This window comes from Rhodotorula paludigena (genome assembly GCF_050403205.1).
Source record: "Rhodotorula paludigena JCM10292 DNA, Rt_paludigena_JCM10292v1_ctg10, whole genome shotgun sequence".
Classification (NCBI taxonomy): Eukaryota; Fungi; Basidiomycota; class Microbotryomycetes; order Sporidiobolales; family Sporidiobolaceae; genus Rhodotorula; species Rhodotorula paludigena.
This window is the reverse complement of record NW_027481448.1, coordinates 318,998-336,725: the sequence shown is the minus strand read 5'-3', so window position 1 is coordinate 336,725 and position 17,728 is coordinate 318,998. Positions and strand designations below refer to the sequence as shown.

Sequence of the window (17,728 nt, the reverse complement as noted above, 5' to 3'; positions counted from 1 at the left end):
CGAGCGAGCTCTGCAGCTGCGTGACACCACTGCGGAATCGACTCAGCCCGTCAGTGCGTGTTCGCTGCCGTCTTGCTCGTGCCGTCGCGAGGGCGCGAAGGGGAGGGGCCTCGCGGCCTCGGGCCTCACCGAGCGCGTTGAACGACCCAGCAAGCTGTACGTACCTTGTGATGCACTCTGATGACCTGCCAGCAGCACTGGGTCGGGGTGGAATGCGAGTCGGCCCCTGCAGCAGCGGGAGAACGAGGCCGCGACCTACGAGACGCGCTGCAGAATGGGCGCTGACGCCGCCTGACGAGGTCTGTAGAGCTCAAAGAGTGCTCGCGCACACTCGGCAGAACAGCAGCGGCGTGGGACGGCAGCAGCGGACACAAACGGACGGCGATCGAGCAGGAACGCGAACAACTCGTGCATACTGCCATGATCCGATGCAGCGACCATATAGGGCTCTGCATTAACCTTTCATAAAGCGCTGGGAGCCAGGCCTACCGCCTTTGTGGACTGACATCTCGAGCGTTTCTCTCACCCGCAAGCTCTCCCCTCAACAACGCTCTTCACGCCTGCCAGGGGCGCAACGACGGAGCACAGCGATGAATGCGCACCACAAGAAGGCTAGCTACCGTCCGCCGCCCCCAAAGTCGCGATCTCGCTACGCTGCCGGCACCTCGGAGCTCGCGGTCGTAGAAGGTGCAGGCGGTGCAGAAGGGCAGCAGGGACTCGGACGACTCGCAGAGACGGCACAGAGGCTTCCATTTGGCTGGCAGGTGCGTCGAAGCATCCTCGCAGAGTTCCTGCGTGTCGCTTGCGGCTGACTTCGCCCGCTTCCTCCTCTCGGCTGTCCAGTTCGACGCCATTATCCCCTCGATCGGCGCTTCCAGCTCTACCGACATGGCACTGAAGCTCAAGGCCGCGCTCGCGCCGAATGCCAGCTTCTACCTGTGCGAGCAGGTCAATCTTGCAGACATCCTTGAACCAGCGTTCCTCTCGAGTTTCGTTCGTAAAGGTGCGCACCATCCAGTTTCTCTGAAGGGCGTCTATTCACACTTGCTGCACAGGGTCTCTCGTCGCACTAAGCACCGACGATGCCGAAGGTGCGGACGTCGTAGCTGTCGACGGACGAGGTACGTCTCGTTTGTTCCCCTTGAGTTGTCACTCGCTCACCGCTTCTCCTCAGGCCGCCTCGTACTCAGTGTCAGCAAAGATACCTACGAGCTGCTGGGCTTACCTGGCAGAGCTTCTGCCTTCGGCTCCTTCCGTCAGCGTTTCAGTCCGTCCTCCTTGCCTGCGTTGCCGCAACCCTGCACTGCTGACGGCGTCCTTCCTGCAGTCATCGAGATCTCCCTCACAGACCCTGCGTTCCGCGCGGGCAAACCCGGCTTCGAGCGCACGAAGCGTCTCTTGCGCGACTGGCCCACGAGGACCGACTTGCTCGATGCGCTGCAGGGGCAGGGTGTACCGCAGGTGGGCAAGCGATTCGACCTGCTCATGGCCTACACGGACGAAGCAGGTTCGTCACTTTGGCAATACATGCAGGCAACGAGCTGATGACGAGGCGACGAGCAGGAGCACCGCACCCCATCACGTTCCCCTCGTCGATCCGCTCGCACGTCCTTTCCTCGAACGTCACCCTGCGCACACTCCCTTCCCTCGCCGTCCCTGCCTCGGATGCCTTTCCGCGAGCCGAGCCGCCGACCAAGCGGGCTCGCACAAGTTCGGGTGCGTTCCGCCGCGCGGCGGAGCAGGACGACCCTGCGCGGTTCTGGGACGAGTATCGCGAATGGGCGGGGCTAATCCGCCTCGGCGGAGACGCCGAGGAGAAGCTGCGCTGGACGGACGCAGGGCAGGAAGGCGAGGACGGGTGGGGGCTAGGCCGCGAGCTGTGCGAGAAGGGCGAGGTGACGGTGGTGAGCTGCGACGGGCTGCTGCACCCGAAGATGCTGTCGCGCGCCCTTGTGGGCGTCCTCACGGGTTCAAGGTGCGCCCTTCGCTCGTCCTTCCTTTTACTAGCTGCTGAAACCCCTCGACGAAGCAGCCTTTCCGCCCTCCACTTCCTGTCTCTCTCGCTCACGCCATTCCCGCACGCGCCGCTCTCGCACCTTTCGTCCGCCAGTCCACCCGTAGTGGGCACTTCCAAGCGCCCGAACGGCAAGAAGCGCAAGCGGGGCCGTGGACGCGGGGAGGAGGAGGAGGCCGACCGCGAGAGAATGGAGGACGAGGGTGGGTGGGAAGCCGTGCTGCGTCCGCAAGACGGGGGCAACCAGGTCGAGTGGCACATCTGGGAAGGGCTATAGATGTACGTTGTGCGGAACCGCGGGTGTATTGCGCACGTCTACAGCTCGTCGTGCGTGGTCTTCGACGCGTCCTGCAGCACCTCCTGCTGCGCCGCCTCCTCGAACAGCCCTGCCTCGCTCGACCGCTCCTTCGGCAGGCCCTCCTCGCCGTTGAGCGATCCCTCCGACCCCTCCATGTCCATCTCGAACAGGAGGTCCTCAATCTCCTCGTCCGTCAAGCCGTCGAGCATCGCCTCGAACTCGGCCTGCTCGGCGCGCTCCTCGTCCGACATACTCTCGAATAGGTCCTCCCACTCGTCCTCCTGCTCAGGCTTGGGCTCCGGCTCGGGCGCCGCAGCGGGCGGAGTCGAAACTGCTGCCGCCCACTGCGCCTTGACCTCCTCCCACGGCTCACCGCGCGAGAGCCAGCGCGAGTGGTCCTCGACGTCTTGCGAGACGGATGTCGACGTCTTGACGAGCGGGTAGTGCTTGGAAGGCGCTGCACCCGGCGTCGTCGACGGCGGGGCGAACTGTGCAAAGTGCGCAAAGTAGCGCTCGAGGCATTGCTGACGCTGGTTGAAGTGGCCCGGTTTTGGCATACCAGCTGCAGCGTCAATAGCTGCGTCGTCCTCTGGCACGTCGTTGCCGTCATCGTCGACTGCGACCGAGCCACGGTGGAACAGGCCGTCGCCGCCGATAGTGCGGAGGGGGACCATCGGTTGCAGGAGGAGCGGCGCAGAGCCAGTTAGATTCGAGACGACGTAATTGATGAGGATGTCGTCACAGTTGAAGACTGCTCGAGTGCGGCGTGAGCGAGACCGAGTGAGCGGTCACTAGGTGGGCAAGCGCACCCTCGTCGACGTAGTCGCGCAACGTGCGCATCTCGGTCGTGTCCTCCCAGTACTTTTCGAGCCACTCTTTCTTGAGCCAAACCGAGTTGCTCAGGACCATCGAGTAGGTCTTGGTCGGCCGCACGACGTACTTGACCTCGCCGTCCTTCTCTTCAAAGTCGCGCGCCATGAAGCCGACGAGACGCCCTGGACCACCGCGTTCATTGGCGTTGACGAACTCCTGGTAGCCCCACTCGAGGACATCGCGCCGCAGGACCACGTCGTCGTCCATGATCATGACGGCGCGAGTGTAGATCTCCTCGTTCCAGTCGAGCGAAGGGCGGAAGCGCTCGTTCATGCTGTTGCGCTTGCTCTTGCGCACCGAAACGGCAATGCCAGACGTCGAGTACTGCTCCAGCACCGTTGCGTTGAGGAAGTCGGGCACATCGCGGTCGACGTTCTGCCAGACGATAAGGATGTGTCGCAAAGACGAGGGCGGCGACGTCGTCAGGTGCTCGAGCAACGGTGGTAGGTTCTCATCGCGCTTGTACGAGGCAATCACGAGTCTGTGGGCCGAAGTCAGCTCAGAGCAGGTTCATGTGGGGGGACTCTCGAGAAAGTGCGCCGCACGAGAAGCCGTCGGAAGGGTCGACGCTCAAGTTGATGGTCTCCCTTCCCTCGGCGTCTGGAGCGCCTGGCGAGACCTCAACGCGCGATGCGCTCACGCTCGGCAGCGATACGGTGAGAAGCGAGAGGGCCGCAAGGAGGACCGCGAGGAGCCTCCGGGGAGGTGAGTGGAGCATCTCGGATAGCTCTCCAAGCTTCTGGTGAGGAGTTTGGCCGCGGAAAGCGGAGCAGCCGCGCGAGAATGTGGGAAAGGGAGGGAGCTGCCTGGAACTGGAGGCGATGAAGCTGAAGAGTGCGCGCTCATCGACCTCCACACTCGACCGTGGCGACACATTGGCTTTCCTACAGTGCATCTAGCGCCGAGCCGATCATGAGGGACGAGACAAGGAGACCTTGTTGACAATCGGGCCTCCTCTTGCTTCTCAAAAGGACATATGGCTCGAGACAGCAGCAACGCTGCGAGGGTATGTATTCCGGGACGTCGAGGGTAATGGATACAGACTGCGGGACTGACAGACAGCAAAGAACGGCGATGTATGGATCGAAGAGGCGGAAAGAAGGCCGGGTGCATCACCTGCGAGAGAAGAGAAGTCAGCAGGCGCTCGGAACACCAAGAAGGAACGCTGTTCGCACCAGAACGGGCACCAGCCAATGAACATCTGACTAAGATGCTCCAGTGAAGTCGCTTGTGCAATGAGCGCGTCGACCTGGGCATTGACCTCGAGGACGACGGTCGGCTTGAAGTCGCGGCCAGTGAGCTTCTGCTGCACACGCTCGATGACCTGCACTGCACGTGTGTTGATCTGACCGACGGCCCCATCTGTAGCGGCGGCGTCAGCGGGGGCTCACAAGAGCACTGCGCGAGAGACGCACCATCGTGGATGTTCGTCTCGTCACCTCGCGGTCGTCGCGCGCCGGCCGGCGCATTCTGCCCTCCCTGACCATTCTGATGACCGACCTGTCGGCCGCCCTGGACTAGCCTCCAGTTGATGAGCGGGTCGTGGACGAAAGCCTCGAGCACGGCGATAATCGACTCCTTGTTCTCGCGCAGGACGCGCATCGTGTGCTGGCACGTGATCTTGAAAGTGCCCTCGATGCCCGAGACCTCCATCGCCGAGGTGAGCATGCGCGTGAGGCGGAAGGGCACCTTCTCGGGGTGTTTCTGCGCGCAGGGCACCAAGCGAGTCAGCTCTTCGCTCAGTCACGCACAACGCCGAGACGCACCTCGCGCTGCATGGCCACCTCGAAGCAGTCGCCAAAGTCGACGTGGACGATCTTGCCGCTGACGCGCTCCATCAGGAGGTTGGACGGGTGCCGGTCGCCGAGGCCGAGGATGTGACCGACCATCGACATGACGGCGAGCGTGCGGCAGTAGTTGCTGCGACGGTCGAGCCAGGCCTCGGAATTGCGACTCTTGAGCCACAGAACGCGGTAGAAGTCCTGTCCGGTGGTGTTGTCGAGCGCGTACTCGAACACCTCGAGCTTCTGGATCTGCATGAGGTGGTCGAAATCCGGCGCCATCTACGGGTAGCACTGCGTCAGATAAGCTGCTACGAGCGTTAGAGTGAGACGGCCACGTACCTGGAGAATGAGGCGGTGCTCGATATTGAGAAGGATCTTACGGCTGTCGCGGTAGTTTTTGATGAGGACGTGCAGCGTGTCGGTGTTGTTAACCCATCCGAGCAGGCCCGAGTTTGGCGAGAGCGGGATGACCGAGTATTTGACGATGGTGAGATGCCGCTTGAACGTCTCCGGATCCTTCTGGAGGAGCGTGTTGACGAGGCCGAAGAGCTGCATGACGCGCTCGTCTTGTCGCAGATCCTCGTGGCCTGGTCGCTAGACAGTGTCAGCAATGCTTCTGGCAGGGGCAAAGAGCCGACGCACCCTTGAGCAAGAAGTTGTACTCGACGCCGTCGCTCCCGTATACGCGGAGTTTGCGCGGGCGCTGCTTCGACGTGAACACCTCGAGGTTCGCGCCAAAGCTCGCAATGCGCACGATGCGCTTGCCCGCCTGGTACGTGCCCGGGATTGCGAGCTCGAGATCCTTTGCGTTGAGGAGCTTCGGCGAGACGTACTGCAGCTCGAGCAGCGTAAGGGTCGGAAGGTTCTTGTTGATCTTGCGGAAGACCTGAAAGGCAAGGTGTCAGTACCTTGCCAGCGCATCAGTTCAGAAGGGCGAAGCGCACCTGATAGTACAGGTCCCAGGCGTGGTTGAGATCGTTGATCTCGCCGTACTGGCGGTAGCGGCGGCACGACTCGCGCGCGTCGGCGAGGTCGCGACCGAACGTTTGGGCGAATGAGATCTCGCGGAGTGTCTCAGGACCCTGCGACCGAGGATGTCAGCGAAGTGCGAGTGTCGATTTGAAGGGGAGAATTCTCGACGGACCTTCTCGAGCATGTCGTGCAGCGGCTCGAGCGTCGCAAACATGGCATCGACGTTGTGGTCGCCGTAGAACAGGCGCGACGCCTCCTCAAGCCCCTCGTGCCACAACTCGTGCCAGAGAATGGCGACACGGATGAGCTCTTGACTGACGAGGACGGCCTGCTCGACAAGCGTAGCGCTGTGATCGCGCATCTTGTTCATGATAGACAGTGCGGCACGGCGGCGCGTTTCGCTCGGGTACTTGGACGCGACGGTGAGCGGGTAAACGAGCGCTTGCGGGTGCGCCCGGCCGACATCGGCAAGGACGTGCTGAATGAGCTTGCGGACGCTGGGGTCCGGCGCGTGGATGCGGGCGATGAGCTGAACAGACATGTCAGTCGCAGCACAGCTGACGTGAATCGTGGGGCACGGCGAGACACGCACCTGAGGTACGACGTTCAGCCAGGTGTCGACCGAGACGGTTCGGAAGCCCTCCATGATGGCATTCGATACCTCAACGACGTGTCCGTACTTGAACCAGAGCGTGAGAAGACGGAGCGTGTCTTGTAGCGAGCTGTCCGGCGAAAGCGCGATCGAGCGGAAGAAGGCTGCAGGAGGTGCGGATCAGACGAACGCCCAGCTAACTGCAGACCATGCCACGACGGACCTTGGACGGCGGGAACGAGATGAACGGAGTACGCCTGAGGCTTGGTCGGGTCCTGCTCGCCCTGCGACTTGGCAAAATGCGAGACAACCTCCGAGTTGGCGAGCGCCCACGCGTGCCAGGCCTTGTACCACGTCGGGTCGAGGCTCGTGGCGAGCAGATACGACCGCAGGATGTCGGGGATGATGTCCTGCAAGCCGCGCAGAGTCAGCGCCTCGTCGAGGTGAAGAAGCGGGGACGAAACGCACCGAGCCCCAGTCTTCCTGCATCGCGCTCTGCCATTCGCCAAGCTTGTAGTGGCAGCGGGCAAGCAGGCGCGTGTATTCGGCCTTGCGGCCCGAGTTGACGACCTCGGCATTAGCCGTCTGCTCGCCGTCCGGGTGGATGCCCAGGTCGGCAGACAGCTTGGCGGTAAAGTCGCGCAGGAACGCAAGCGTCTCCTCTCGCGCGCCAGTGGCCCACTGGTACTTGAGGTGGGCGTAGATGACCTGCGGGGGGCCGGACATGGCGGGACCGCCGCCCATCGAGGCGTGCTCGTCGCCGAGGAGCGAGTACAGCGTCTTCTCGGCGAGTCCGAGGCGACCCGACTTGCGGCAAAGGTTGGCAAACTTGACCCACATCTCGATGTTCTCGCGCGGCGTGACGACGAGAGCGCGGACTTTGAGGATGCGCTGCCAAACGTCGACGTCGCGCTTGCAGCCCTTGAGGCGCTTCATCCATGTCTTCTGGATGACACCGCGGCGCTCGTTGTTGCCGAGTGCGGTTGCCTCCTTGTACGAGATGATTTCCTCGAGCTCAGACAGCATCTGGATACGCACGACCGCGTCGTATGCGCGATTGTAGCTTTCGCCAACGAGAGTCGTGAGCTCGGTGTCGAGCAGGTCGCGCGCCTTGTTGATGTGGCTCTGCGCCTTGTGGAACTGCCCGCGGTGGATCGACAGGATCGAACGGAACCAAGCGCGGTCGGCCGAGTCGTGCTTGAGAACCGAGATGTAGTGATCCATCGACTCCCACTGCGCGAGGCCCCATGAGGCGGCTGCCGCGAGCGGTGCGATCTTGCGACGCATGTCGTGCGACGCACGTTGCCAGTGCTGCTGCGCGAGCTGAGCAAGCGACTCCCACTCGCCGAGGGCGTGCAAGCACCGCATACGGCCGAGCGTGACGTCGAACGAGTCGGGCTGCTCCTGCGCCTTGCGCTCGAACGCCGCGAGCGCGTCCTCCCAGCGCTCGAGCTCGATGTACCACTCCTCCTTGAGCTCGAGGTTGTGCACCTGGTGCGCATGCGTGAGGATGCCGATCGAGACGTCCGGTTGCTGGAGCGAGTTGTTGATGCGGATGAGCTCCTCGATCGTCTGTACCGACGGGTCCGAGAGGACTTCGAGCTCCTTGTAGTGGAGCGCCTTGGCGTATGCGCGACACTTAAGCGCGTAGCCGCCGAGCGTCGAAATCGGAATGGGCAGAACCTTGTCGTCGTGCTCCATGAACTCGGCGAGGTTGAGCAGCGTCTGCGTGATCTCGGGCGGGAGCGTCGGCGAGGCGAGCGCGGTGGACATGGCGCGGACGAGCTCCTCCTGCGGCATGCAGTCCGGCTTAGTCACAGCACTGGTTTTATGAGCGACAAGGGGGGCAGGCGAACCTGATACTGGTCGTACAACTCGGTCCAGCACGACACGAACGCAGCATTGAAGAGGTCGCGAGCTAATGGCGGATACACCTCGGCCAGGTTGGCGCACGCACGCAACGTGTGGGATGGCGATGACTTGAGGAGCTGGACGCTGAGACGCTTGAGCCACTCGCGCCAGTCGTCCGGCTTGGCGCGGTCAATCGGTTCCCATGCCGCCTTGAGCATGACCTGGTTGACCGGAAGCTTTCCGACGCCTGCATCGGCTGCAACGGTCGCTTCGTTGCTCGGCATGATGATGCTGCAGGCGGCGAGGATGAGCATTTATTCAGCAGTAGCCGCGGGTGACTCACGGGTCGCCGAACGAGAGGTCTTGCGGCAGCGGCTCGCCCTTGAGTAGCTTCGAGACGAGCATGTCGTACTGCGAGTGGACAATTCGGTTGCGGACGAGGGCCTGAACAGAGGCGACAGGATCAGTCGCGATCGGGGGCGCAAAAGACAACTGATACGAACCTTGTTGATCATGCCGACGAAGAGGACGTAGTCGGTCCCCATCTGCAGCAACAAGGCGCACAGCGCGTCCATGGCGGGCTGGCGCAGCTCGACCGGCGACGTAGGCGACGACAAGACGCGCGCGATGGGATGGATGATGCCCGAGGCGTGGTCGGCAAAGTTGAGTTTGCGCGAAAGCTGCGTGATGGTCTGCATCGCCTGCTTGCGCAGTATGATGGGCACGTCGGGCTGCTCAAATGTGCGGACGATGGCGGGAATGACGAGGTGGAGGTACTCCTCGAGGCTCGAGCCGAAGATGCCGAACGCGTGCAGGACCCTGATGAGTGTGTTCTGCCGCCGCACCTCCTTGAGGCCGAGGTTCTGGTCGAAGGCCTGGAGCATGAGCGGGAGGAGGTTCGGGAGGTACGCCTTGAACTCGGCGTCGAGGGCGAGCGCGATCGACTGGATCACGTCGACGATGATGACCTGCAGGCCCGGGTTGCTTGTCGTCGTCCAGAAGTCGCGGATGGTCGACATGATCGGCGCGAGATGGTTGCGGACGTGCTGCTTGACCATCGAGACGAGCTGCCCGAGGTTCTGGAAGTAGTACTCCTGCAGGCCGACGGGGCAGCTCCGCATGACGTTGAGGAACGCCGGGAGGACCTGCGGCAGGAACGTGACGACCTTGAGGCGCAGCGAGCGGAAGATGTACATGATGGCGTCGACTACTGCCGTGTGATGCTCGGAAAGGGAGGGGTCGTTAAAGACGACGAGAAGGGCGCTGAATGCAATCGTCGGGTAGTACTCGTCGTGCTGCGGCCCGATGTTGCTCGGGTGTGTCGGGTCGGTCGGGTTGAAGGCCTCGACATAGGCGTCGTTCGAGATGCCCTCGACGACCGTGTGCCGGTACGGGTCGAGCGCGCCGAGCGTGCCCATGACGCGGATGATCTCGCGGCGCGTGTGCTGGCCGGGCTCTGTCTTGAGCAGGCCAATAAGGAGGCCGAGCAGACTCGGGTGGTCGAGGTACGGGTCGATGACATAGCCCGCGTACGAGCTCAGCTGACCGAGGGTGCGTAGCGCTGCCTCGCGCTTCGGCGTCGACGCCTGATCGTGCAGAGTGTCGAGGATGAGCGCCATGAGCGGCCCGAGCTGGACAAGGAGGTCCTCGCCGCCGACTCTCGATAGCTCGCCGAGCGTCGACATGATGCTCGTCGCGACAGCCGGCGCGTTGTCACGCGACTTGGGCAAGAGTACGTTGAGCATCGGTACGACGTACGGCCGCGTCAGTCGCTGAGAAGCGCCCACGAGCAGGCCGAGCAAGGTCGACGCCTCCTCCTTGCTCCGCGCCGACGTCGAGTACTCGAGCTCGGTGAGCAACTGGATGAGGGTCTTGCGCAGCGAAGGCATCACGTAGGCCGGATTGATGCCGGCCAGTCGTCCGATGATCTTGATGGCGACCTCTCGGATGGCGTAGACCTCGTCGTTGAGGGCGATGAAGAGGGATCGTACGCACTCCGCCTGTGCGAGATGGCGGTCGAACTTTGGGTCGAGGTGCGAGATGGTGAGCTGGCGGATTGTCGGGTCTGCGCGCGTACTCCTTCAGTTACAGGCCGAGGCGGTACGCGGCGACCTGAAAAGGCTTACCAGGGTCAGCGATGGCGAGGGTAAGCAGCTTTTCGAGGACCTCGTTGACGAGGCGGATCGCGTTGTTGCTCGTGTGCGACACAACCGGGTCATTGGCGAGCACCGAGCAGCACGAGAGCGCGGCCGAGCTCCGAATCTCGGGGTTGTCGTCTTCGACATAGCGCACGACGTGGTCGCGGATAAACTCGCCGAGCGAGTGCTCCTCTTCGACTTCGACAGGTCCCGCGCCGCGCTGGATCTGGAACACGCCCTTGAAGTTGAACGTGCCGAGAACCTCAAGCGCGAGGATGATCTGCGTCTCGTCACGCTCCTCGGGAAGATGTACTCGCCGATCGCGACGTTGGTATCGCCGTGGCGCACCGGCCTGCACGAAGGGCTCCCCCGCCAGGATGATGGAGACGAGATTCAGGACGCGCTCTGCGGGTGCACACAGGTCAACAAGCTGTCGGAGTTCAGCGCGGAGCGAACTCGAACGCACCCTGGATCTCGGGAAGCAGTGGAGGGATGTCTTTGCCGAGCTGCGTCAGGGCATGCTCGAGGGCCGGGCTGAGGCCGTAGGCGAACATGAGGTCGAGGAGCTCGTGCATGTGCTTGGTGAGCGCCTGCCCGACCGACTGGGCGAGCATGCCGATGCACTGGAAGATCGACTCTTCCGAGGGGGCGCCCTTCTTGCCGCGCTGCATCAAGCCCTCCTTGATGCTCGCGAGGATTGGGTCGAGGTACGGCGCCATGGCAGACTTGACCTGCATCGCGACATGCCCGATCGCATGGAACGAGGTCGTCCGATCGCGATTGTTCTTGAGCTGCCCCAGAAGGTACACCATCGTCTTGTGCAGATACTGCGTGGTGAAGTCGGCGTGGTTGTACGAGGCGAGTGTCGGGATGAGCTCGACGACGGCGCGGCGCACGAGCGGGTCGCGGTGGTCCTTGAAAGACAAGATCTGGTCGCATACCTCGGTGTAACGGTCGGCCATGAACTACAGACGGCATGTCAGTAACGCGGGGAGCTCAGGTGACGGAGTCTCGGGCGCGCACCATCTTGCCCTCGAGGAACAGCTCCTTGCAACCGAGTAACGATCCGTGAATCGCCTCGGGCGTGTTGAGCTTGAAGCCGCGCTGCGCCTGCTCGTAGACCATGGCAAACATGTCGTGGCGGTACTGCGAGTCGCGTTGTGTGACGATGAGGAGGCAACCTGCGAGCGCTCCGGCGGCTGCCTCGCGGATGGCGACCTGGGAAATGCGAGATCAGCGCCATTCATAAGTCGTCACTCGGTTCCAACACACCTTGGGGTCTCGCAAGGCGGTCCACAGGTTGTCGAGCAGGTCGGGCACATTCTCGTATACGAGTCCCGGGGCGGAGCGGGTCAACTCGCGGAGGACCAGGACCGCGGCGTACCGGCGTGCCTCGATGCGCTCGCCTGGGTGTACGCAAGGGCTGAGCATACCGGACTAAGGTGGTGGTCGCGTGAGTAGGACGAACCTTGCAGCCACTCAATGCAGCTCTTGACCTGGATGTCGACGTGCTCTCCCATCTGCGACCCTCCTTGTGCCGCAAGTCGTGCTGCCGGTGACATCGCATCAGCACGCATGTATCGAATCTGCCTATTTGCGAGATAGCCCACCAAAGACCTTCGCCGCCATAGTCATGACCAGCGGGTCGGGGCAAGGAAAGGCGCGCTGGACCGATGCGGCAAGGCGGATTGCTCGGGACATATCGTTGCCGAGGACATCGACAAGCTTGTCTGTGAATCCGCTCGTGAGATACTGTTCAACGCAGAACAGGGGACAAGCCCGCATACCGATGGCGGTGATGCCCGCGAGCTTGTCCTGAAGGTCGCTTGAATTGACCAGGGCGAAGCAACGGGCGTGAATCTCGCTGTAGACCTTGTTGAAGGCTTCGGCGGACAGCGTGCGCGAGCTGGCAAGGACCTGCAAGGCATGCAGCCAGTGAGCCGGCTGCGGTGCGGGGGGAGAGCGAGGCTTCGCACATAGTTCGAGAGTTCGTTGGCGGCACGCAGACGAACGTCTTCGAGTCTGTGAGCACCACAGCTTGTCAGCACTCGGCCTGCTGCAGTCGTTGCCGCGTTGTCGCCTTCCCCATCCTCATCAGCGATCAGCAGGCGGCGACGGTACTAACGGCCTCGCGGGCTGCGTCGAGTACGCCAACCGCTCCAAAGGGATGTATGATGCACTCACTTGCTGCGCATGTCGTACAGGATGGCGTCGAGCGGCCGCTCGATGGCAGCCGCGCCGGCGATGCCCACCGCCATACTGCGACTTGCTGCTCGGATGCCGTCTAGGTCCCTTGGATGTTCTTGGTGGTGCGATCAGATGGCTGTAGAACTCAGGCAAACGCTTTCGGGAGAAGCGAGCGGTGCGCAAGTGGGGCGACCCGAGATCCTGTTCCCGGGTTTGCTGCCGACTGTCACCTCCCTGTTCGCCGGACGCTGAGCAGGATAGCTGTAGACCTGCTTCCGGACCTGCCTGAGGGGGCCGACCTACTGCTGTCGCGGTCCAACGCTACCGGACGCTCGACTCTGCTTGATTCCGTCGGCCTTACTTTGATTGTCTTGCCGTACTGTCGTACTTGCATGGTTGACGGTGGGTCGGCGGACTTTTACACGCTTACGCTCTACATATGAGTGCTTTGATCCCTTGCGCTTCATGGTTTTCCAATCCTTGCCAGGCCTACGCCGCCTACGGCTATCACCGACTCACCCAGTGGTTGCAATGGTTTGCAGCAAGGCGCTGGTCGGATGGGCACCTCCTCAGTCCAAACAAAGCTTCTGCAGTGATCTGTTGCGCCAGGGCCAGAGACCTGCACCTCCTTCTGCCACTGCTTCCACACCTCCCTCATCTGCATCATGATCTGCTGCCAGTTTGGCCTAGCCGCGCCACCCTCAACAGGCTTGCTTTCAGGAGGCAATATCAGCTCTATGTGCAACCATGACACACTCAGCCAACAACATTCTTGGGTCAGCTGCAAATTGTGCTCTTCCAAAGGTATCTTGCAGGCAGATTTGACTGTGGGCAGGCAGATTTGACTGTGGGCAGGTAGGCAAGAGCAGTGGCAGCGTCAACGGATGTGCTGTGCTGTGTCAGCAAGAGTCCATGTCAGCCACACCTGCTCAAGTGGTGGACAAATGCGCCTGCAATCAGGTGGGCTTCACAAGTTGAAGAAGCTTGATGCGCTCCGGTGAGGACATGAAGGTGATGAAGCAAGTCTGTGACGCAAACGAGAAGTTGAGGTTGTACTTCTTAATTTCTTGGTCGTCCGTGTACGGGTATTCTGGGCGGATGAACACAAAAGGGCTGCCAAAGCTGCGGTCAGCAGACCCGTCTTTTTGCACATGAAGGATGAAGCGGGGCAACCCACATGTCGTGAACAAATTTGCCCAGGCCCTGCTTGACAACAGCCTTACCAAAAGAAGACAAGACGTGCTTGTTCAAACCCACTTCAAAGTACTGAAAGCGGACGTTATACTCACCAGGCTGCACTGTGTACGGGCTTGGCACCGCCGTGCCCGTCCATACAATGCCCTGGTGCGTTGACAAGGTGCGTCTGGACTGCAGCTGTAAGGACAACGCACTTGCGCTTGCGGCTGCGGCAGAGGACAGCTCGGAGTAGGAGTGCTCGAGGCGCTCGAGCATGTGGGCGACCTTGCCCTGCAGCAGCGCAAGAGTTGGCGGGCCAATCATCTGTTGCCACAAGATGAGGTGAGCAAACAAGAGAGCAAGAGAGAGAGAGGAGACGCACGCTGGGGAACCACTGCAAGTCGAAGTCGAGTCGGTCGGTCAGGTGGAGCAGCGGGTGGGTGTGGCGGGGAAATGCCTTGTCTGGGTAGAGGACCCAGCTACAAGCTTGTGTACACAAGGTCAGGGCATGCCCTACTGCAGGGTGCCGCCTCACAAGGAGTGGAAGAGCAATTTTGCAGACACATGCTTTGCTTGGCCAGTGGGCAAAGCGGCCCCACGCAAGTGCCCACGTGTCTTTGAGAGCGTCTTGGACAGAGGCCTGCCAAGAAAAGCAACAAAGGAAACATTGTCAGCGCCAGACTCAAAGGGCAACGCAGGCGCAAGCGCACCTCTGCAAGCGAGTTATTGTCAGGGAGGTCCTCGAGCGAGTTGACGTATTTGGGAATGGTGGGCATGGTTTGAGTGAGTTGCTCAGGTGGGTTGTTAGCGGGAAGAAGCGAGGGGGGGACCAGCGAGCTGTTCAAGCGACGAGGAAGCAAAGAGCAGCTGCGCGCGCGCGTGGGTTCAGTCAGGCGGTCTTGAGCGGTAGATGGAAGGCAGGATGTGCGTACCTGTGCAACCTCAAGAAGATGAAGGACGAAGCGCAGCAATCCCTGTGCCGAAGACGAGACGCGCGGAAGCTCGCGCGATTGCGCGCTCTCCCGCTCGAGCCTGCTTCTCCAGGCTGCGTTGCGCTTGCTCTGCGTTAGCAAGAGTGCGCAAGGATTGCCTTGCCTGCCAGCTGGGCAGGCTCCAACCCCAAGGCCGCCCTCGCAACCCTCGTCAACCCTTCCTCCTGGCGCCCTCACCACCACTGAGCCTTGCTCTTGCTCCGCCTGTTGCTCCTTGGGCACCTGCAAGGCCTGCCCGCGGCGCACAATGCTGGCAGAGCACGCCTGCCCTGCCTGCTTGCGCCGCAGCAGCAACCCGCTTGACCCCTTCCGTGCAACCTTGCACCGCCTCACCCACTTCTTCCCGCTTCGCCTTGCGTCTCCTTGCGCTCCAGCCGCAGCCAACCCGCAAACAATCCAGACCCTCTTTTCACTTGTCCCCAACACCGCCTGCGCTCTCGCTCAGGGCCTCCAACTTGCCCACTGCGCACCCGTCACTCCTCGGACCTTTGCGCCTGGAATTGACCGTCGGCAGCAGTTCAGGCGTACAAATCTTGCTAGAAGCAGCTGATGCGCGTACGCAAGGAGCTGAGGGCCGCGCAGGCAGACTTGGGACGGTGCGAGGGGTTGATGACCGGGCAGGCTAGACCACGGTCGAGGGCGACAGAGGGAGCCTTGTGCACAGCAAGAGCTTTGAGCAGCGTGACAATGTTGTGCAGGATCAACAGGCGGCAAGGGTGCTGCGCACCACTATCGGACCGCAGGCTTCACTGCAGAGCGTCCGCCATGCCCGTCGCGGCCGCGGCCGTAGAACCCGCTCGGCTTGCACCTTTCCAACCAAGCTGTTGCACAAGGACCAGCTCCTCTTCCTTCCGCACCTTGGCGCAATGCACCATTCTCCCGTTCCCTCGCTTCGAATGCAAGCGGGACTTGCCTGCCATGCCCGCCTCCACCGCGGCGCAAGCTCGCTGATGCGCAGCCTGCTGCCTCAGCGCTGCCTTGTCCTCCACCTGTGGCACTTCTTTGCGCCAAGCGACCAGCGTCTGCATCAGCACTCCCGCGTTCTCCAGCTCCAAAGTGCCAGAACTGCTCACAGATCAGCTTGGCGCCGCCTACAAGGACGGCATGGTCCCCTGTCAAGCGCACCGTCACGGTGCCCAACGTTGGGTCGTGCAGCATTGTCAAGCTGAACGGCCTTGAGGTCTTGCTGCCGCTCGGCGAGGTTGCCCAGCACAAGTGGGTTGCGCAGCTTGAGCAGGTTGCCCTGCCTGAGCACAAGAAGGCGCTCAACCTTGTGCAGCGCGCTGTCAGCAAGAACGAGCGTCTCGGGGCACCAAGCTTGTCCCTCTGCTTGCGGACGCGCAATAAAGCTGCACTGTACCTTCTGCTTGCCAGAGTGCTCAATGCCGACTTGCTTTCTGCGCCCAACCTTGAGACGCGCCCGCCGCCGCCATCGCTCAATCACCGCCTTGCCGACGGCAGCACGTTGTTCTTGTACTTGACCTACATGATTTGGGCAGGCACGTGCAACGCAATGCAAGCAACGTGTTCAAATTGTTTGTGTCCTGTCTGCAAGCAGCGCAGGTCGCGCGCAACCGCCGCCTCAAGTGGACCAGAGTGAGTGGATCAGTGAGCTTGAGGCGCAAACACTCGCAGGCAAGTGGCGCTGCAAGGACGCCTACCTTGGGTACAGCACAGGTTCGACCACCTCCCTGCCAAGGGCACCCCGTACTACAGCCTGCTGGCTCACTTCATTAGCAACGCCGTCAAGCCAAAGAGCTTGAATCAGCTTGTCCTCCAGGAGATCCGCCGCTTTGAGGCCACCTGCCCTCAGCATGCCAGCCAGGTCTCTGTCTTTATCTCAATCATCGGCACAGCCAAGCGCCTTGATGAGCAGCTCGCGCATGCCAATGTGCGTCCTCTTCCGCTCTTCCACTTGCACCTCTCGAGTATCACTGACGCCCCTTCTGCACCTCAGGCTGCAGGTCATGGAGCCTGAGGCGCTCCACGCCGCAGCTCGTCACTTGCACAGCCGCAGTGGGGGCTGCTGCACGGCTCAGTACGGCAATGTCTGGGGCTTGCCAATTGAGGCAGCAATTGACAGTGTGCCCAGCGACGTTGACATTGACGGCCTGGAGCTCTCGTACCCGGTGCGCAACATCCTGCACCAGGGGTACGCGGCTGCGCGCACGGTTGGCAAGCTCCGCTTGATTGTCGTGCTGCTGTCAAGGCAGAGCGCAAGGCGGCCGCTGGCAGCGGCAACGGCAGTGGTGGTGGCAGCGGCAGTAAGGAAGGCAACAAGGCTGCGGAGCGCGACGCACTCTGCAAGCCGCGCTTTGCCAAGGAGGCGCCGACGATTCAGCCGCGCCGCCGTCTTACGCAGCGGAACAAGGGCAAGAAGCCTGCATGCACCACCAAGTGCAAGGCTGTCCCTGCTCCCGCTGCACCTTTGACTACCACTGGCATGTTGCCTGCCGCTTCTTCATCCGCCGCTGCCTCATCATCTGCTCCCACTGTCTCCTCCTCCGGCGCCTCTCTCTCTCACGCTGCCGCTCCTGCGCCACCCGCTGTTGCTCCTGGGCTGCATGCCTCAAGGAGTGCCGCTTGGCTAAGGATTACACCCAATATGAGGACAACACGATCCTCTCGATGTGTGATAACAAGTTGAAAACAACTCAACTTTCAAGGCCATCACCAACATCCCCCTTGGTTGCTGGCCAGAGTCAGTTAAAGCAAGGTACAATATCCTGACGTTGGAGCGGGGTGTTGTACTGAAGCGCTGGACGGGCGCCGAGGACGAGCGGGTCTACGGGTACCGCCGTCTCCGGCTGACATCGGCGGCAATCGGCGCAAAGCTTGGAAAGAGCCTGAA

General features: G+C 61.9%; 5 protein-coding genes across 5 annotated transcripts; 2 read left to right on the top strand and 3 right to left on the bottom strand.

Annotated features, from left to right (window-relative positions):
• Window positions 1-590: 590 nt before the first annotated feature.
• Window positions 591-2,291, top strand: JCM10292_006881 (uncharacterized protein; the record flags this gene model as incomplete). The annotated part of the gene is made up of 7 exons (XM_076647679.1): window positions 591-764; window positions 844-1,003; window positions 1,056-1,121; window positions 1,175-1,267; window positions 1,328-1,507; window positions 1,564-1,975; window positions 2,033-2,291. The coding sequence occupies 7 exons, from the start codon at window positions 591-593 to the stop codon at window positions 2,289-2,291; spliced, it is 1,344 nt and encodes a 447-aa protein (XP_076506849.1).
• Window positions 2,292-2,329: 38 nt separating this feature from the next.
• On the bottom strand, window positions 2,330-3,903 carry JCM10292_006880 (uncharacterized protein; the record flags this gene model as incomplete). The annotated part of the gene is made up of 3 exons (XM_076647678.1): window positions 2,330-3,063; window positions 3,122-3,666; window positions 3,731-3,903. 3 exons carry the CDS (start codon window positions 3,901-3,903, stop codon window positions 2,330-2,332), a joined length of 1,452 nt encoding a protein of 483 aa, XP_076506848.1.
• A 394-nt stretch (window positions 3,904-4,297) lies between these two features.
• Window positions 4,298-12,780, bottom strand: JCM10292_006879 (phosphatidylinositol kinase family protein; the record flags this gene model as incomplete). Its single annotated transcript, XM_076647677.1, has 23 exons — window positions 4,298-4,301; window positions 4,361-4,547; window positions 4,601-4,889; window positions 4,952-5,248; window positions 5,309-5,556; window positions 5,612-5,855; window positions 5,914-6,051; window positions 6,114-6,470; window positions 6,534-6,697; window positions 6,757-6,943; window positions 7,002-8,324; window positions 8,390-8,675; window positions 8,728-8,828; window positions 8,888-10,449; window positions 10,511-10,927; window positions 10,989-11,487; window positions 11,546-11,740; window positions 11,795-11,928; window positions 11,991-12,071; window positions 12,133-12,252; window positions 12,310-12,439; window positions 12,499-12,544; window positions 12,707-12,780. 23 exons carry the CDS (start codon window positions 12,778-12,780, stop codon window positions 4,298-4,300), a joined length of 7,083 nt encoding a protein of 2,360 aa, XP_076506847.1.
• Window positions 12,781-13,665: 885 nt separating this feature from the next.
• JCM10292_006878 (uncharacterized protein) lies at window positions 13,666-14,661 on the bottom strand (the record flags this gene model as incomplete). The annotated part of the gene is made up of 4 exons (XM_076647676.1): window positions 13,666-13,799; window positions 14,101-14,209; window positions 14,268-14,279; window positions 14,596-14,661. 4 exons carry the CDS (start codon window positions 14,659-14,661, stop codon window positions 13,666-13,668), a joined length of 321 nt encoding a protein of 106 aa, XP_076506846.1.
• Window positions 14,662-15,642: 981 nt separating this feature from the next.
• On the top strand, window positions 15,643-17,145 carry JCM10292_006877 (uncharacterized protein; the record flags this gene model as incomplete). The annotated part of the gene is made up of 6 exons (XM_076647675.1): window positions 15,643-15,663; window positions 15,953-16,178; window positions 16,436-16,473; window positions 16,550-16,768; window positions 16,842-17,029; window positions 17,091-17,145. 6 exons carry the CDS (start codon window positions 15,643-15,645, stop codon window positions 17,143-17,145), a joined length of 747 nt encoding a protein of 248 aa, XP_076506845.1.
• Window positions 17,146-17,728: the final 583 nt, after the last annotated feature.